The sequence below is a fragment of the Gadus macrocephalus genome, chromosome 21 (assembly GCF_031168955.1).
Source record: "Gadus macrocephalus chromosome 21, ASM3116895v1".
NCBI classification, from domain to species: domain Eukaryota; kingdom Metazoa; phylum Chordata; class Actinopteri; order Gadiformes; family Gadidae; genus Gadus; species Gadus macrocephalus.
In genome coordinates, this window is record NC_082402.1 from 4,929,854 (window position 1) to 4,950,488 (window position 20,635).

A 20,635-nucleotide genomic window follows, 5' to 3' on the forward strand; every position below is an offset into this window, starting at 1 on the left:
CGTGATGACACAGGATCTTCTGAGCTCTTTATGTTTCTGGGCTTTGGTTTTCATCCATGGAAGGTTCACAGCGACCAGCAATGGTTCGCTGGCAGAGGTTCAGTGATTCCTTCCCCCACCAGCATCCCCCATGAGGTGTGTGTGTGTGTGTGTGCGTGCATGTGTGTGTGTGTGTGTGTGTGTGTGTGTGTGTGTGTGTGTGTGTGTGTGTGTGTGTGTGTGTGTGTGCGCGCGTGTGTGTGCGTGTGTGTGTGTGTGTGTGTGTGTGTGTGTGTGTGTGTGTGTGTGTGTGTGTGTGTGTGTGTGTGTGTGTGTGTGTGTGTGTGTGTGTGTGTGTGTGTGTGTGTGTGTGTGTGTGTGTGTGTGTATGGAAAGGGGGGATGCAGATGCTTGCCAACACAGAGATGTCTATTTCCTGGCTCGCTTCCCTCTCAATGCTATCATCGCATGAGTATCTGACTCTGAGTAAATACTGGGAGTTGTGAAGAGAGTGAGCAGAAAAGAGCGGAAGAGAGCAAGATCATGGAACTCAACTCCTCATAAAAACGTCCCCTCCCTCTCGGCTCCCTCCCTCCTTCCCTCCCTCCTTCCTTCCCTCCTTCCCTCCCTCTCTGCTCCCTCCCTCCTTCCTTCCTTCTGACTCTTCCTCCCTCTCTGCTCCCTCCCTCCCTCCTTCTGACTCTTCCTCCCTCTCTGCTCCCTCCTTCCCTCTCTCCCTCCCTCTCTGCTCCCTCCCTCCCTCCTTCTGACTCTTCCTCCCTCACTGCTCCCTCCCTCCCTCTCTCCCTCCCTCTCTGCTCCCTCCCTCCCTCCTTCTGACTCTTCCTCCCTCTTTGCTCCCTCCCTCCCTCTCTCCCTCCCTCTTTGCTCCCTCCCTCCCTCCTTCTGACTCTTCCTCCCTCTCTGCTCCCTCCCTCCCTCTCTCCCTCCCTCTTTGCTCCCTCCCTCCCTCCTTCTGACTCTTCCTCCCTCTCTGCTATCTCCCTCCCTCTTTCTGACTCTTCCTCCCTCTCTGCTCTCTCCCTCCCTCTCTGCTCCCTCCCTCTCTCCCTCCTTCTGACTCTTCCTCCCTCTCTGCTCCCTCCCTCCCTCCCTCTCTCCCTCTCTCCCTCTCTCCCTCTCTCTCTCTGCTCCCTCCCTCCCTCCTTCTGACTCTTCCTCCCTCTCTGCTCCCTCCCTCCCTCTCTCCCTCTCTCTCTGCTCCCTCCCTCCCTCCTTCTGACTCTTCCTCCCTCTCTGCTCCTTCCCTCCCTCCTTCCGACTCCTCCTCGCTCCCTCCCTACGTTTATCCCCCAAGAGTTGCATTTCTTACAGGCGGGACGAATTCTCCGAACCAATCTCGGAAGAGATGCTCTGATTGGTCAGAGATAAGCCGACTGGGAGTCACACCATGACGGCAAGACTACTTATAGACTACCCTGTCATCCCTGTCAATGACTCAAAACTGGGTCCATACAAGCCAACATATGAGTTAAAGAGTCAATGCAGTATCATGAACCAATACCTGTCACATGTTTGTAGTGATTGCTTTTTTACCCATGTTTTTCTTTTAATCCTTCTCTATGTGAGCCTCCATTTCATAACAGTTGGGAGGTGTGCAGTCGTTACTTCATCACAAAATGTGCTACGAGAATATGATAAACCTCTGAGTCGACTTTCTAAGCCATAAGATTTGGTGCTGTTCAGGCAAAAAGGGGCTGGTTACTTGTTGCTATCAGCAGTATTTAGCTGCAGAACATGAATTGCGGGTTCCTTGGTCAAGCCTTTAGTTTACACAACAATATATATCGATATCGGTATGTGCATAGAAACAAGTGACAAGCACTTACGAGGTGAACCAATTCCCCATATAATAATAATAATAATTGATCCGTTTCTTTATAGCGCTTTTCTAATGTGAGTGTTCAGAGTTATATACAACATTGACAGCTAGGATAAGACGCTACACAATTCTAAATATTACCTTTAATGTGCCAGGATGTACAACATACAATAAGTGTGTATATTAAGTGCCAGGACGTACAAAATACAATAAGTGGATACATCAAGTGCCAGGACGCACAACATACAATAAGCGCGTATTACTGTAATATAGTTCTCATGTTTCATTCTCAAACTCATTTTGTTAACCGAGACTGGAACTGTGTGTGCAGCCAGCCCTGTCCAGGTGTTCTCGTGAATATTCTCATGAACATCTTAGCGGCTAATCTGTTGGACTCTTCTGCTTTGAATATCGTTATCCGAACGATAGCCGCTGTGGGCATCCCCGGGAACGCTGTCCACCCTCTTAACTGTACATTAATAATGGGTGAATCTGGGTCATGTTAAATAAATGGAAGATTAAATGATAAAAGCGCTTCCAGAGTGGCCAGTAATCCGACCGCGAGTACTGTTCAGGTAACCAAGGGGCTGCCCTTTAACTCTCTCCTTGTTATTCTATCTCTCTCCCACAACCACCTTTGTGCCTAGTCTACAGTTTGGGTGTCCATCACACACACACACACACACACACGCACACACGCACGCGCGCGCGCACACACACACACACGCACACACACACGCTTCCGTGCGTCACTCTGCAGATTTTCATATCCCAACAGAACACACAGAGTTCCTCTTTCCATGTGCTTGGGGCCCTTTCTTCTTTCCTCTCTCCCGGATGGCCTGGGTGCCTTATTCGACTGCTCGTTGTTGTCTGAGGTGTGGAGATGTATGCTGTCCTCTTCGCTCTCTTTCTCTCTTTCAAGACCGTTTATCGTTTCATAGATAGTAATAACAGCTCGGATGTGTGGACTGACATCAAACGGCGAGATAGGGCAACTTCCCTAACCTCATCGACCCAAAGGAGGAAGAGGGAAAATAAAGCGCTGCCTTGAGAAGTGAATTTTCTTCCCCGTTTCTGAAGTGGGCCTCTCTTTCTCTCTCTCTATGTCTCCCTCTCTTTTCTATCTCTCCCCCTCTCGATTGATCTACCTGTGGCGCTCTCACTATCTCTAACTCTCAATACCCCATGGTTTCTCCCTTCACTTTCTAACCCTGTGTGTAACCCAGTGTCGAAGCTCTCTCTCTACATCAAACACACAAATACACACAGAAACACACACAGAAACAAACACTGACACACACACTGACACACACACACACACACAACCACAGATACACGGAGACACAATCCATCAATGCCTCTCTCTTTCTCTCTCTTGATAACACACACTTACAGTCCCTCTCAACCCCCCTGTGTGTGTGTGTGTGTGTGTGTGTGTGTGTGTGTGTGTGTGTGTGTGTGTGTGTGTGTGTGTGTGTGTGTGTGTGTGTGCGCGTGCGCGCGCGCGCGTGTGTGTGTGTGTGTCTGTGCAGCTGGAGTCGGGGGTCCCGCTGCCCAGCCCGGGGGACCTGATGGGGAAGATCCTGGTGAAGAACAAGAAGAAGCACCACAAGGCGGGCGGCAGCGGCAAGAAGAAGCTGACGGAGCAGGTGTCCAACACCTACAGCGACTCCTCCAGCGTCTGCGAGCCCTCCTCCCCCAGCGCAGGTCACACACACACACACGTGGAGAGACACACACACACACACACACACACACACACACACACACAGGGAGAGAGACACACACACACACACACACACACACACACACACACACGTGGAGAGACACACACACACACACACACACACACACACACACAGGGAGAGAGACACACACACACACACACACACACACACACACACACACACACACACACACACACACAGGGAGAGACAAACGCACACACACACACACAGGGAGAGACACACGCACACACACACACACACACACACGGAGACACACACACACACACACATGAAGACACACACACACACACACACAGGGAGAGACACACACACACAGGGAGAGACGCACACACACACACACGGAGACACACACACACACAGGGAGAGACACACACACACAGGGAGAGACACACACAAACAGGGAGAGACACACACACACACACACGTGGAGAGACACACACACATGTGGATAGGGGCCCCCGTATTGAGAGAGAGACACAGAAACCCACGTGGAGAAACATACACACATACAGCGACTCCTCCAGCGTCTGCGAGCCCTCCTCCCCCAGCACAGGTCACACACACACACACGTGGAGAGACACACACACACACACGTGGAGAGGCACACACACACTCACACGTGGAGAGAGAGATTCACACACACATGAAGAGAAAGAGACACACACACAGAGAGAGAGAGAAACACACACGGAGAGAGAGAGAGACACAAACACATGAAGAGACACACGCAGGGACGGGGAGAGGCACACATATGGAGAGAGAGACAAACACACAGGGATGAAGAGAGACACACACACATCACATATTGAGAGAGAGATACACACACAGGGATGAAGAGAGACACAAACACATCACATATTGTGAGATAGACACACACACATCACATATGGAGAGAGAGACACACACACAGGGATGAAGAGAGACACACACACATCACATATTGAGAGAGATACACACACAGGGATGAAGAGAGACACAAACACATCACATATTGAGAGAGAGATACATACACAGGGATGAAGAGAGACACAAACACATCACATATTGAGAGATAGACACACACACATCACATATGGAGAGAGAGACACACACACAGGGATGAAGAGAGACACACACACATCACATATTGAGAGAGAGACACACACACATCACATATTGAGAGAGAGACACACACACAGGGATGAAGAGAGACACACACACATCACATATTGAGAGAGAGACACACACACATCACATATTGAGAGAGAGACACACACACAGGGATGAAGAGCGACACACACAAGCATGGAGAGACACCTGCACACACAGAGATGGAGAGAGAGACACACATGGAGAGAGGGACACGCATGGAGAGAGAGAGACACACACACAGTGATGGAGAAAGAAACACAAACACACACACACGCACACACGTGGAGAGAGAAACAGACACACAGGCATGGATACAGACACACACACCCACACATGAATAGATACAGGCACAGATAGGCACAGACACACACACACACACACAGACATGTATGTATGGACACAGACCCACACACATGGATAGACATAGAAACACAAACATGCATTGATCCAGACAGAAAGACACACAGGGATAGACACAGACACACACACACAGACACACATATGCATGCATAGACACAGACAGACACACACACAAAGACACGCAAATGCTCATAACAAAAACAAAAAACACACACACACACACAAAAGCAGCTGCGGCACCCAGAAAGGACCTATAAAGTGGCCGTCTGAGAGCTGAGACGTGGGGCTTCACATTCAACATAGACAGCCTATAAGCTGTCAGAACGAGCCCTCTCTGCCCACACAGCGTGTGGACGGAGACAGCGGTGGCATTGTTTATCGTTCATCATTTTCATGACCCTCTCCATCACCGGGCGCTATTATGGCCGATTGCATACACTTCAGGTCTGGCTCGTAAACGTTGTGAGTTGCCCAGGACAGCTCAAACACTGGCCCGTCGTCATCCGCGTCAAGTGTGTGTGTGTGTGTGTGTGTGTGTGTGTGTGTGTGTGTGTGTGTGTGTGTGTGTGTGTGTGTGTGTGTGTGTGTGTGTGTGTGTGTGTGTGTGTGTGTGTGTGTGTGTTTCTCCGTTGCTATGTCTGTGTTTTTGTGTACTTGTCGTCATGCCTGTCCACTTTTACACACCTTGATTTATGCTTCCGCAGTAAATCCTACCAGAGCCTGCTGGTATTTTTATGTTTTTATTCCCCGATTGGCTCTGACCTGTGCCTCCGTCTCTTCCCGTCTGTAGGATTTCTATGTATGGAAGTCACTCTGCTGTAAATCCTTTGAATTCCTTGATCAATACCCCTAACTCTATCCTAGTTGAAATACAAGCACGAAATATTGCTAGGACACATTGCCCCCTAGTGGCATACATTGAGCATCACAATCGTTTTTGAACATTCAATTGTTTTTTTTTTGCCACCCCTCAATGTGAGAGTGTTTCTGTTTAATCTCTGGATGTATCTGCAGTGTCTCACAAGACATGAACACACCGAAGTTTGGTGGAAAACATTTCTAGGGCTGTTTTCATATTTGTGTTTTGCTGTATGAAAGACTTGTGTACTTTTCTATCAACAATAACTATTCTACAATGACATGATTGATTGGTTTGTCTCCAACAGGGTCCACTAAAGAGGAGGCAGGGGACTCCTCCCATCCTCCAGAGGGCGCTGAGCTCAGCCTGAGGCCACACGGCCGCAAGTCCATCGGTAAGCGTTGCCGCCTAGAAGTAACAATATTCACCAAATTCCCCCCCCAAAAAAATGCGAAACTCAAGATTTGTTATCTGTTTTGTGACTTAATTTTTTATGTATTTATAGTTTAAAATAAGAGCTTCTGTTAAATGTGATTAAGAAAATGAATGTTATGTTATCATTTCAAGGTTTCATCATTTTTTTAATCCACCTTCTCTTCAGGTGAAGTGGAGGCAGAAAGTGATGATGATGATGACGACGATGACGACTGTAAAAAAGGCTCAATGGAGGAGGTGTGTTTGGATGTGACCTATAAAGAGTCAGCAGAAATATGCTGGCTACCTATTTCTGTGAATGAAAATAACGCATAATGGGATCCAACGTGCAGATACAGCGCTCTAGTGGTCATGATGGATATTGTTTTTTTTGCCATATATTGTCCTGTAATGATGGATGTGACTATGTGCAATATTGGGTAATATTATATTATTTTATAACAAATAGATACATTGCTGTTACTTAACATCATGTGTGTGTGTGTGTGTGTGTGTGTGTGTGTGTGTGTGTGTGTGTGTGTGTGTGTGTGTGTGTGTGTGTGTGTGTGTGTGTGTGTGTGTGTCTAGGGTACAGCGGGGAGTGAAGCATTTGCAACAGAAGAGATGTCTAACCTCGTCAGCTACATCCAGCCAGTGAAGTTCCACAGCTTCGAGGGCTCCAAAAGTAAGTATTTCACTAAAATTATGTAAAAGTGACCAGGCGGTTTGAATGGAATACAACCGCAACATTTTAAAAGAGCAAAAAAAGAAAACGGTCTACTCAAAGTATTAATAAAACAATTTTCATTGTCTTTTTTCCCTGAAAAAATCCCAGTTATTTGCATAATTGAGGATTTAATTATTTAGATTTTAGGTTTCAAGTTAAGATTAAGATTCAACCTTCGGAAGTTATCGCAAACAAGTCTTAGTGAAATTAATTTATAAGGCTCATACTGAAAAACATCACATAATAAAACAGAACTACTACAAACGGCTAGTCGTTTAGCTTGTGACTCTGTGATTAAGAAGTAAGTGTTTTTGCTGTTTATGTTTCCAGAGGTGAACCGCAGCTACCAGATGTCCTCCTTCGTGGAGACCAAGGCCTTGGAGCAGCTCACCAAGTGTCCAGTGGAGTTTGTGGAGTATCCTTCAAATCAAATCAACTTTATTTGTACAACGCTCAATCACAGTTTCAATCTCAAAGGGATTACAACCGCAAATCCAAGGGACAGAGACGTGAGCAGAATACAGAAGAGGGACCACTCCTTTAGGCAGGGGCGAGGGACGGACGGACGCTGGACTGGAATTGGGACTTTTACAGAAGGATTTTATAGCTCAACACACCTTGGGGTGATTTTATATCAATTCATTTTTACAAGTGGGGGTTTCCATCCCAGCTGTGGCTTTGTGGATATTGCAACGGTTTCACTGGTTGCCTGGCCCGCATGGGATACCTTGTTTTTTTGACCAGACTACAGACAGGAATAATTATATATATATATATATGTATATATATATATATACATAATATATATATATATATATATATATATATATATATATATATATATATACATAATATATGTATATATAAAATAAATATGTATATTTTTAAATTGTGCGACTGTCATTAAATTTGTAAATCTTAGTAAATGACTGCCAGAAGTCCATACCTAGTTTCTCAGGGTTTCAGTTGGTTACAGGTTAAGCAGTAGTAGAGGTGGTAGCTGTAGTCGCCATTTTTGTAGTCCCTCTGCGTAATGGTACGCCAACAGAGCGAGGGTACACCGTCTTGTGGACAGCTCGTCCAGAAGTGCTTGGGGAGTGTGTGGGTCCTTAACGAGCTCCCCTCCAGGTACAACAAGATGCAGCTGAGCAGGATCTACCCCAAGGGCACCCGGGTGGACTCCTCAAACTACAACCCCCAGCTCTTCTGGAACGCTGGCTGCCAGCTGGTGGCCCTCAACTTCCAGACCATTGGTAGGACGCCTTTCGTTTTCTCTTTAAAACAAATGACATGATTATTTTGTATTTGTGTTCTCTGTGCAAGATAACATAATTATTCATTTATTGTTTAATTCTCTAGTTAGTAAGATAGTTATTAATTTATTTAGCTAAATATATAAAAAATGTAATTGTGTTAAGAAGCAAATGTTAGAATCTTGCCTTCAACCTAAAGGGAACTGTAACGGTACACATACTCCCATCTTTGAATGCCAATATTAACATACCTCATTAATTAAAACATTCAAATATATATATAAACATATATATATTGTATTGACAAATGAATGACTAATGAGTTTTTGCATTTCCTGTTGTGGCCCCGCCCCCTCAGACCTGTCCATGCAGCTGAACCTGGGCATGTACGAGTACAACGGGAAGTGTGGGTACCGGTTGAAACCGGAGTTCATGAGGCGACCGGACAAACACTTTGACCCGTTCACCGTGAGCACCGTGGACGGGATCGTCGCCAACACACTGTCCGTGAAGGTGTGTGTGTGTGTGTGTGTGTGTGTGTGTGCGTGTGCGTGTGCGTGCGTGTGTGCGTTTGTGTGTTTGTGTATGTGTGTTTGCGAGAGTGAAAATGAGTCATAGAAGTGAAATACTCACAACTGATCTGCTTGAATATTTTAAGTCCAATTTTTAATTAACCTTGAAGGTTGGGTATGGAATTCTCTTTTTTGGCCATTTTTGCAACATTACTTGAAATCCTTATCATAATCCATTTACAGCCACTGAGTTAGAAGTACTGACATGAAAATTAAACAAGTCAATCACCTGTGGAACGGGCAGGGCTCGAAAAACACCAGCCAATGATTTCCAGAACAACCGAGTGGCATTGGACAGTAAGTACGCCAATCAAACGGTCGTACTTCACTTCCCGCCCCTCCCCGCTCCCCGCGCGTGACCCCTTCGTGCACGTAATCAAAGCTCGTGACCCAGAGCAAGCTTCTGTTTGTTGTTATCCTGCGGTAGCTACTGGAGCTAGCTAACTAGCTCATGGCTCGCTCTTGCGCATCTGTGTTCGCGCTCGTGCATGATTGCGCGTCCATGTACTTGGAATGGGTGGAGTCAGAGTCAGCGTTGAAGGGGAGGGGGTAGGACCATTTGAGTTGTGTATTTTCAAAATCTGCTGGCATTTCGCAAATCCCATACCCAACCTTTAATTCCCATTCCCATGCCTAGTATTTAGTCTACAGTATATTTTCTAGCTTGTGTCTGTGTGGGTGTGCGCGTGAATGCGTGCGGGGTGGTTTTGTGTGTCTTTTACTTGCAATTTTTTGCTTTTTTTGCTCGTGCATATTCCTGAGCTGACATGCAAACACACACACACAGACACACACACACACACACACACACACACACACACACACACACACACAGACAGACACATACACACACACACACACACACACATACCAACAAAACCCTCTCCTGCTCTCTCCCTCCCTCATGTGTCCTCCTGTGTGTATCCCCCTCCTCCCAGATCATCTCAGGCCAGTTCCTGTCCGATAAGAAGGTGGGCACCTACGTGGAGATAGATATGTTCGGCCTGCCCGTGGACACCAAGCGGAAAGCCTTCAAGACCAAGACCTCCCAGGGCAACGCCATCAACCCGGTGTGGGATGAGGAGCCCATCGTCTTCAAGAAGGTCAGCCCCCAATCAGACTGTGGGCTGATGTCGCCCCAAGGGCTGATTATGGCTCCACGTTGCCGCAACGCAAGGGGGTTTACGGGCCCGTTACGTCCTTGCGGACCCTCCTTGCGTCCCCCGCAAGGGCCGGACGTGAGCCTCCCGAAATGTTAACCTTCCATTGAGGCGACGCAGCAGCGAGGGCTGTGATTGGTCCGCTTACTAAAAAACCGACACAGAACCAAAACAGGTTCAGGACTGCGTCGAATGGGTCTGCGCGGTCCTTGCGTTGTGTCGATGTGGAGCCATAATCAGCCCTTCACGCTGTGCGCAGCGAAGACGCCCCTGCTGGGTGGAGCGACGCAGCCGGGGTTCACACACACCACGTGTTGATTCTGCATCCAGTTCCAGATTCTCAGAACTTGTTTAGCACTTTGTTGTTATTAGCCTTGTGTTCAATTCAGAATGTATAAGTTTAGGTTTTAGAATTTTTGTTTGTTGCGTTGATGATAATAATAATTCATTCAACTTGCATAGTTATTGTATACTTGTAAAGCTCTATTGTACTTTAATCAATGCACTAGCTTACTTGACTTTACTTAAAATAATCTACTATGCATGCCCTGATAAGTGCATGTCAAAATGGCTGTGTGTGTGTGTGTGTGTGTGTGTGTGTGTGTGTGTGTGTGTGTGTGTGTGTGTGTGTGTGTGTGTGTGTGTGTGTGTGTGTGTGTGTGTGTGTGTGTGTGGCTTTGTCTCTGCATGCCCCCTGCAAACTGCTTTGGATCCAAGCATGTGTGCAATTATTTGTGTGTACGTGTGAGCTTGTGTGTTTATGTGTGTGGGTGTTTGTGTCCACATGTATAAATCAATGTTCAAATTACTTTATATTTGAGTGTGTGTGTGTGTGTGTATGTGTGTGTACGTGTGTGTGTGTCTCTGCCTGTGCCTTTCTATTGACTTCATTTAAAAGCATGTGCTGATTGACTGAAATGTGAATCAAAAGTCACTCAAAAAAGTTAGATAAAGAGATAACACAAAACTGGTGATCAAATGTAATCCAAAATGTAATCTAAAATGTAATCCCAAATGTAACCAGTGCTGTCGTGTGTCCGTCAGGTCGTGCTGCCCACCCTGGCGTCGCTGAGGATAGCGGTGTTTGAGGAAGGAGGAAAGGTCATAGGTCATCGCATCATCCCTGTGTCCGCCATCCGACCAGGTGACGGTTCACTGCTGTTCAGCTCAAAATAATTCAATAGAATAGATACAAACAGACAGACAGACAGACAGACAGACAGACAGACAGACAGACAGACAGACAGACAGACAGACAGACAGACAGACAGACAGACAGACAGACAGGCAGGCAGACAGACACGCCTGTCTGTCTGTGTTTGATCGCTGGAGACGCCGTGTGTTATGCCGCTGGAGGAATACACTTCTTAAAATCCCCTTTTGAATGCATCAACCCCTTTGCGCAAATGATTTGTCCTGCCTTGAATATCTACGTAGAAAAACAGAAAACAAGTGTTGGGTTGTGAGTGTGTTTCCAATGTGTATGCATGGTAACAGCAGAAGCTGTTGTTTCAGTGGTTCTGTTCCATTGAACGTGGCCTGCTCTCTCTCCTCCAGGATACCGCTACATCGGCCTCCGGAACGAGAAGAACCAGTCCTTGAACATGCCCGCCTTGTTTGTCTACTTGGAAGTCAAGGACTACGTCCCAGATACATTCGCCGGTGAGCAAATCATCCATCGCGTCCATTATTATTATCCACGGAACGTCCATGTTTAAATTCCGAGTGTTCCGTGGAACCGGGAAGCATTTCTTCCATTCCTTTTTCCCTTCCTTCTCAGATGTCATCGACGCCTTGTCTAATCCGATCCGTTATATCAACCTGATGGAGCAGAGAGCCAATCAGCTGGCTGCCCTCACCCTGGAGGAGGAGGGAGAGGAGGGGGCTGACAAAGAGGTGTGTGTGTGTGTGTGTGTGTGTGTGTGTGTGTGTGTGTGTGTGTGTGTGTGTGTGTGTGTGTGTGTGTGTGTGTGTGTGTGTGTGTGTGTGTGTGACACTTGTCATACACTTGAAGCTCTCTCGCTCTCTCTCTCGCTCTCTCTCTCTCTCTCTCTCTCTCTCTCTTTCTCTCTCCCCTTCTCTCCCTACCTCCACTCTCGCTCTCTCTCTCTCTCTTTCTTTCTCTGTCTCTGTAATTGTGTTTGTGTGTGTGTGTGTGTGTGTTTGACAAAGCCCTTGTGCTTGAACACTTGTGTTCTAAGTGTTGTTAATGCTGAACATCTCATAAAATATACGGCACATACTCTTTGTAGCGAGCGTCTGGCTATTCACCGTTCTCCATCTCCAGCTCTTACCGGCCAAGAGAAAGAAATTCAGGCTCTCTATCAAGCAAACTGTTATTCTGCTGAAAAGTGCTGGCCAACTTCCCCATGGGAACACAGAGCGCTCGTGCAAAAACAATCAAACTGAAACAACCATTACATCAGAGTGTGTCCCTGGTGTTCGCGGATGCAGAATTCGGGCACACTTCTGACCAACTTTCGAGTCTAAAACGAAGCACTGATTGGCCAACGTCGTTTGGTTTGATTCGATTAAGGAAAGGGCTTTCCTGGGGTTACCTAGGAACTTAGGGACGCTAATATTTAGTGTCAGGTGGAGGATAAAAAGAGTAGTGATGTACTCAACCCGGACAGGAACCAGGTGTGTTAGTAAGATTGACCTACCAAAGAAGAGCCCCGGGCCCCGGAGGGACATCTGGGCTATCCGCTCGGACGGCTAATGCGATTGCCTCGAGAAGAGCCAATCAAAGCAGCCTCGTCTCGTCTCCATGGCAACGGCTAACAGAGAGTGAAAGCGCCGACAGTGTAGAAGATTGTGAACGTAGCTTGGGGAGCGATGGTGTGTGTGTGGGGGGGGGGGGGGGGGGGGGAGGGGGGCTGGGGGGAAAAGCACAGGGTATAAATTGACCCCTGACTTCTGTTCATTAATGCTCACTTTGGAGACCTGAGGACCCGGTTTGTTTTGAGCTTTGAGCCAGTCAGACGTGTGCGTGTCTGAGTGTGTGTGTGTGGCCGTGCGATGCTGCGAGAGGCCATGGTCCGAGTGGGTTACCAGAGTTATCTCTACAAGCTGTCCTTTTTCGCCCAGGTACTGAACACGACGCTCGTGCTGTTTGAACTGCCCTCTTTCTTCCCCCCCCCCATCTGAGCTGTCAGCTCCTTAGGTTGAAACACGCGTGGAGTGTCTGCGTTGACTTGTTGGACACGCTTGTATTTGTGCCGGCTGTAGATGTGTCGCAGTAGCGGACTGCGTCGGCTTTTAACCTTTCTGCAGGGGTTCACCTGACTGGAGTTTGAGAAGCGTTCACTTGAGGACACACACACATCTGTGTGTGTGTTTGTGTCTGTATGTGTGTGTGATATGTGTGTAAGCTGTGATGGTGTATTGCAGTGTCATATGCATTATACTTTGTTATTGTGGGCATTTAATTTAAATGTAATTTTGTAAGTCATTAGCTGCTTTTGTTCATATACCTTAACCCTATACCCTACCCTGTACCCTAGACCTAATTTTCAGTTAAACTCTTGGATTCAACATTTTCTGCGTGCGTGTCTGTGTGTGTGGTGTGTTTGTGTCTGTGTGCGTGCAACCCGTGTCTGTGCATGTCTGTGCATGCGTGGCTGTCTGTGTGTGTGTGCGTGTGTCTTTATGTGTGTGTGTTCAGGCGGACGCAGGGGGGACGCCCCGTCTGAACCCAAGGTGGACCAGCGGGCGGCGGTGCCCTCGGAGAACGGCCTGAGCCACACCCCCCGTCAGCGCCCCCAAGCCCCCCTCCGTGGGGGGGCACCAGCCCCAGCCCACAGGTACCTGCTGGACCCATTAGTTAGTTAGTTAGCTAGTTATTAAGATAGTTGGTTAGTTATTAAGATAGTTGGTTGGTTCCTACTTTATTGGGATTTTGATTGATTTCAAACAGAAGTTAAATTAATTAATAAATACAAATTGATTATTATTAGTCTTATTAGTATTATTGTATTATATTTTTAAGTTGTGCTATATAATTTATATTATTAAAAAATATAACGAATGTATTATTCCTATGATTACTTTTGTTTGTATATACTTCAAAAATAAATGGGATTATTCACAAGTTATGAATGTTGTATTTTTCTATCACTAGCCTCATTCTACTAGGATTTGTTAATGTCCTTCTTGTGGTTATTGTTGTTTTAATTTTGTGATGTATTTGTCTGTTTCCAAGGCTCCCTGAAACCTTTGGTGAAATCGGAAGACATCATCCATACAGTTCTCACCGGTAATCTTTTATCCCTTCTGGAAGCATCTCCCAAAATGACCATCATTATAAAAGTGTAATGTCAAATACCTCTCTCTCTCTGTCTCTGTCTCTCTCTCTGTCTCTGTCTCTCTCTCTGTCTCTCTCTCTCTCTGTCTGTCTCTCTCTCTGTCTCTCTCTCTCTCTCTCTCTCTCTCTCTCTCTCTCTCTCTCTCTCTCTCTCTCTCTCTCTCTCTCTCTCTCTCTCTCTCGCTCTGTTATTAAGTTAAATTCAATTCACTAAGCTTTATTGGCATGACATTTAAATGAAAGGGTTGAATAAAATGTGCATAAGTACAAGACAAAGAAAAATACACACAATCATTGACATATATAACTATAATAGTCTTTCATTCCTTTTTATAAGGAATATTAATTCTCTGTGACAGGCTGATACAATCTCCCCGGTCAGCTGTGTTGTATTATCATTTTGTGGAGAGATATTTTTCCACCTGCATCACATTGAGTTAAATCGATTACAATTCCATCCAACCACGGGTTACATTTCCTCTCTGTCTCTCGCTCCCTCTCAACAGCAATAAGGATAACAATGTCAAAATGTATATACACTGTGAAGCAGAGTGCTCAGAGACAATACAGAAAGTCATCCCTCTCACGAGACAGAAGTACAATGAAATACAGAGCAGCAGAGCGAACATACATCCCGCTTCCTCCCTCCTCCTCTCCCACCCTCCTCTCTCCTCCTCCTCCTCCCTCACCCTCCTCTCTCCTCCTCACGCCTCCCTCTCCTCCCTCCTCCTCCTCCACCCTCCCTCTCTCCTCCCTCCTCCTCCCCTCCACCCTCCTCTCCCCCTCTCCCCCTCCCCCTACCTCCACCCTCCTCCCTCCCCCTTCCCAGAGATGGAGGCCCACTCGGTGGAGGAGCTGAAGCAGCAGAAGGGCTTCGTGCGGGAGCAGCGGCGGGCAGTACAAGGAGATGAAGGAGCTGGTGAGGAAGCACCACCGCAAGACGGGCGAGCTGATCAAGGAGCACGGGGCGCGGGCCGGAGAGCTGCAGAGCCAGCACCAGCGGCGCCGCTCGGCCCTGGTGAAGAGCCGCAAACGAGACGGTAAGAAAAGGTAGGTGTGGCCTTCCTCCTCCTCCTTGTCCTCGTCCTCCTCCCGCTCCGGGTCCGCGTCCTAGTACTGCTCTTCCTCCTCCTCCTCCTCTCCTCCTCCTTCTTTTCCTCCTCCTTCTCGCCGTCATCCTCTTCCACCTACTTCCCCCCATCATCCTTCTTCTCTTCCTCCTCCTCTCTCTCCTCCTCTAGCCTCTTCCTCTTCCTCCTCCTCCTCCTCCTCCTCCACCTCCTCTGAGTCTGTTCTTAAGAAGATAAAAAAGGGACATTGAAGCACCGTTCCTGAGAATTAAAAGATTTCAACCAGCTTTATCCTTTAACAAGACTATTGGACCGCAGCCTGTCAGGGTCTGAGTCCTCGGAGTCTGAATGGCCCTCCCTCCGCTGTCGTGGTGGCGGTCCATCCTCCTGCTCATCTTCCTCCTCCTTCTTCATGATCTGGTTGTGCGCTTTCGGCGCGCCTTTCTGTTCCTTACCTCTTTCGCTGTCCCTCCTTCTCTCTTCTCTCTGAAGTCCCTTTTTGTATCCCGTACCCAGGGCCGGCCCTGACCAATTTGGCGCCCTAGGCAAGATTTTTTGCTCGCGCCCCCTACCCCTTTGGATCGCACATTAATTTGTCTACCAATGTTCATAAACTCAGAGAAGCTGCAAAGCTTTGTCTTTGAGACTCTTTGATTTTCGATAGAAAATTAAACACACAAAACGTATTACAAACCAAGTTACAAGCAAGGAATCATGCATACAATATGATATGCACAAGGTACTGCAGACGTTAGAACTTTGATAATCAAACACTTTGCAGTAAAAAAAAGTCTTGCAAAACAAGTGACAATGAATCAGTCATACAATAAGGTATGCACAAAATACTGCAAAGAAATGCATGATGTTAGGCATTCATAAGAAAAATAATAGATATGAGTTCAGATTCAGAGAAATAAAGATAGAAAGGTGAACAAGAGCCCGACAAAGTGACCAGTTGGCTATAGCCAGCCAGGCCTGCATTAAAGATAAACAAATTAAAGTTACTGTATTTCTTTTCCCCGTTTTTCCTCCTCTTCTTTCTTCCTCTTCCTCCCTTGGGCGCCAGAGTGTTTAGGTTTCTTTGACATTGTGATGTGCAAATAGATAGCTTTCTCCTCTCCGGTCAGAATGATGTATCAAGTGGGTAATTAGGTAACTCGTCCCTCCCAACCTCCCGATTCAGGTAGAGTCTATGGGGGACGGGACACGGAAACTAGGGCGCTCTTTTATTTTACATGTTATGCTATGTTGTCTAATATTTATTTCGACATAACTACTAGTACTAAGTAATATAAACATTGAAGTTAAAGTTAGATGAATACAGTATGCAAAAAAATAAAATAATAAATAAATAAAATAAAGACATATTTTGGCGCCCCCTGCCGTGTGTGTGTGTGTGTGTGTGTGTGTGTGTGCAGCAGGTCGGAGGCATCCCTGAGCTCCCTGGACCAGGAGCTGGGGGAGCTGAGAAGGAGTGGGCCCAGCAGCTGGCCGACCTGAAGGAGCAGCAGCAGCAGCAGCTCCTCGCGCTGCGGCAGGAGCAGTACTACAGCGAGAAGTACCAGAAACGAGAGCACATCAAGCAGGTACTGAGAGACACACACACGCACGCACGCACGCACGCACGCACGCACGCACGCACGCACGCACGCACGCACGCACGCACGCACGCACGCACGCACGCACGCACGCACGCACGCACGCACGCACGCACGCACGCACGCACGCACGCACACACACACACACACACACACACACACACACAGCACACACACACACACACACACACACACACACACACACACACACACACACACACACACACACACATACAGACTCACACACACACACACACATACAGACTCACACACACACACACACACACACACACACACACACACACACACACACACACACACACACACACACACACACACACACAGACTCACACACACACACACACACATACAGACTCACACACTAACACATACACATACATACCAGAAACGAGAGCACATCAAGAAGGTACTGAGAGACACGCACAGATACATACAGACTCACACACACACACACACACACACACACACACACACACACACACACACTCACACATTCCAGAAACAAGAGCACATCAAACAGGCATGTAGAGATAAACTCTGATGGGCCTCACTTCATAGTCATTAAAATGTGTGTCCACTAGGTGGCATCCCGATACGTGAAATAAAAAATAAAATCTGCATTCAATAGGCTGGTAATTCTCTGTAAGTCTCTGTAGGGGTGATACGAATGCGGATGTACACACACGCAAACACAAACACCTACATACACATATACACACACACACACACACACACACACACACACACACACACACACACACACACACACACACACACACACACATATATAATCTCTTTTAATAAACTTTTAATTTATACATGCTACAATAGTATGCGGGCTATTATTTTGGGCTTGCTGTTCGCAAGTGAGTAACCCTACCCGTCCCATCCAAGCACACATTACACAGAAACACAGACTTGCCCTTGCATGTGGCGTACCGCCTGATTGAACCCCTATCGACTGACTGGATGAGTTGCCGAGTCGTCTAGACTAGACACTGTCAGCAGGTGAGGCAGCTAATAGTAAATGGAAATGCTGAGCGCTCATTAATCAATAAATAGCGCTGGGAACCGCCGCCGCGAGCACCACCAACAGATGCTGCTTAGAGCGTCACAGCTCGCTCCCTGTTGCTATCACACCCGGGGAAGCTTTTACCCAGCGCTGCGGAAAAACAAATGTCTTCCGCTAGCATCTGCCAACAAAGCTGAGGTGTCACCACGACCAACGGTGTCCCTCTCTAAACAACAACAAGAGACGCTTTCTTTGTTTGTTTTTTTGTCCCTCGTAGCTGAGAATCAATTTTGATAATAATAATAATAATAATACATTTAATTTAGAGGCGCCTTTCAAGACACCCACGGTCACCTTACAGAGCATATAGTCATCATTCAAAACTATGTAAAACAGACTAGGAATAAAAGGAAAACAGAGGTTAAACATGAAGAATAATAATAATTAATAACACTCAAAGACGCCTAAAGTGAAGGGGGGACCTCACTAACCAGTGTGTGTGTGTGTGTGTGTGTGTGTGTGTGTGTGTGCGCGTGTGTGCGCGTGTGTTTGGCTTAGGGAAAATGATTTTAAATAGTGGATGGGTCCGTTTTAATGTGTCCTTTTCAGGGTTATTGTATTTGCAAACCTAAAATATATTCCCTCAATGTGATTACTCAAATGGGGTTAACAGTTCAATGATGCCCTACAATAAAATGATGTGTAAATCCATCTCTCTCTCTCTCTCTCTCTCTCTCTCTCTCTCTCTCTCTCTCTCTCTCTCTCTCTCTCTCTCTCTCTCTTTCTCTCTCTCTTTCTATCTCTCTCTCTCTCCCCATCAAGCTGGTGGAGAAGTTGACCGCCATAGCGGAGGAGTGTCAGAGTTGCCAGACGAAGAAGATCCGAGATATCTGTGAGAAGTAAGACCCTGACTTCTCCCAACAAATGAAGAAAACCAAGAAGCTCTGAAGTCTGGTTGCATCGCCCTTCCCTTGTTTGTTTCCTTACATTTCCTTTTTCAAAGGGAGGAGAAGGATCTGAAAAAGAAAATGGACAAGAAAAGGCAGGAGAAGATCAACGAGGCCAAGTCCAAGGACAGAAATGCTACTGAAGAGTAAGAGTCCTCCCGCCAATATCAGAACATGCTAGAATATATTCTTGCCGTTGTTGTTTGTGTTTATGACCACTAGGTTTGCTAAAGATATGCCATTAATATTGGCATGACTGAGTGGGCGTGTATGAACCAGTGTTTTCCTTTTTCCACAGGGTGAAGATGGAGATCAACAGATCGTTTGTCAATGAAGTTGTGCAGTACATCAAGCGGGTGAGAGAGACAGAAAGACAGGCAGAAAGAGAGAGCGAGACAGGAAGAGAGAGCGAGAGAGAGGAAGGGAGTGTTTTAACTCATGACTTGGTGGTTTCTGACTCAATGAGCGTTGTTGTGCTCTTGCTCATGGATGAATGGCCACTGTGTAACAATGTATGAGTGACCCGATGTTGCTCATGTTTAATACGAATTTAGATGTGCGTCTTATTTATAACTTGGAGGAAAAGTGACCCGTTATTGTCGACTATGTGCAGGGCCTTTTTGTTTTGTTTTTAAGTGTTTGTGGCCTTGTTTGTATAAGTTTGCATGTTTGAGCGTTGGTGTGTTTGTGTTCTGACGTTGAATGTGTGTATGTTTGCTTCTGTCTGTGAATGTTTACGTGTATGTGTGTCTGTGTGAATGTTTACGTATGTGTGTGTGCATGTTTAAGTGTGTGTGTATGTGTGTGTGTGTGTGTGTGTGTGAATGTTTACGTATGTGTGTTTGTGAATGTTTACGTTTGTGTGTGTGTGTGTGTATGTGTGAGTGTGTGTGAATGTTTACGTGAGTGAGTGCGTGCGTGCGTGCTGTAACATGTGTATTTGTGTGTGCACAGCTGGAGGATGCCCAGGGGAAGAGGCAGGAGAGGTTGCTGGAGAAACACAAGGACGTCCGCCAGCAGATCCTGGATGAAAAGCCAAAGGTAAAACCAAGCCTTCGCTCCCATCTTATCCTACCTGATCCTACCTGATCCTACCTGGGAGCCACGACTCAAAAGCGATGTTTGAATCTCAAATCGCAAGAGGTTGCTGAAGGGAAAACGTACAAAGTGCACGTTGCACTTCTCTAACCTTAAGCAATAGAATTTAAGAAACACAAAACTACTAAAAAGATCAGACGATTTTTCATTTCAGTGGCGTCGACATGAGGCACTGTGAGGCACTTCAGTGGGCTGTTTGTCGGTTCATGAACGTCTTTGGTTATTGGACGTACGTCATCGGACATTAGTCACCCTCACTGTGAATGTCCCTAGAGTCATTGAAAAGAAAGTCAACAGGTTGAGTGAGTAATGCAGAAAGAGAGCGACAACACTGTGTCCTGTGTCTTATCTCTGTGCCTCTGCTCGACTTCTCCTGTCTGGCGTTAACGTTGGATTCTCCCCGTGGAGGCCAACAACCCTTTGCTAGGGACTCATGTAATGTATACACTTTCCTTGAGGATTTCCTTGGGGCAGACTCGTACTTAATTGCTTATTGAGTAGCATTGATATGCAGGTGTCGGGCCAGTGGGAAAGTC

At 46.7% G+C, this 20,635-nt stretch overlaps 1 protein-coding gene across 1 annotated transcript in view; it reads left to right on the forward strand.

Annotated features, from left to right (window-relative positions):
* LOC132450317 (1-phosphatidylinositol 4,5-bisphosphate phosphodiesterase beta-1-like) overlaps positions 1 to 20,635 on the forward strand; it is a 58,599-nt gene that overhangs the window by 28,802 nt on the left and 9,162 nt on the right. The window contains 23 exon segments of the mRNA XM_060042397.1: positions 3,358 to 3,532; positions 6,232 to 6,318; positions 6,526 to 6,596; positions 6,927 to 7,023; positions 7,396 to 7,480; positions 8,194 to 8,318; positions 8,677 to 8,831; positions 9,829 to 9,993; positions 11,095 to 11,194; positions 11,608 to 11,712; positions 11,831 to 11,946; positions 13,715 to 13,741; positions 13,744 to 13,797; positions 13,799 to 13,853; positions 14,252 to 14,305; positions 15,183 to 15,247; positions 15,249 to 15,403; positions 16,551 to 16,563; positions 16,842 to 17,009; positions 18,877 to 18,953; positions 19,058 to 19,147; positions 19,300 to 19,357; positions 19,956 to 20,042. Coding sequence (XP_059898380.1) covers positions 3,358 to 3,532; positions 6,232 to 6,318; positions 6,526 to 6,596; positions 6,927 to 7,023; positions 7,396 to 7,480; positions 8,194 to 8,318; positions 8,677 to 8,831; positions 9,829 to 9,993; positions 11,095 to 11,194; positions 11,608 to 11,712; positions 11,831 to 11,946; positions 13,715 to 13,741; positions 13,744 to 13,797; positions 13,799 to 13,853; positions 14,252 to 14,305; positions 15,183 to 15,247; positions 15,249 to 15,403; positions 16,551 to 16,563; positions 16,842 to 17,009; positions 18,877 to 18,953; positions 19,058 to 19,147; positions 19,300 to 19,357; positions 19,956 to 20,042 — 2,184 coding nt within the window.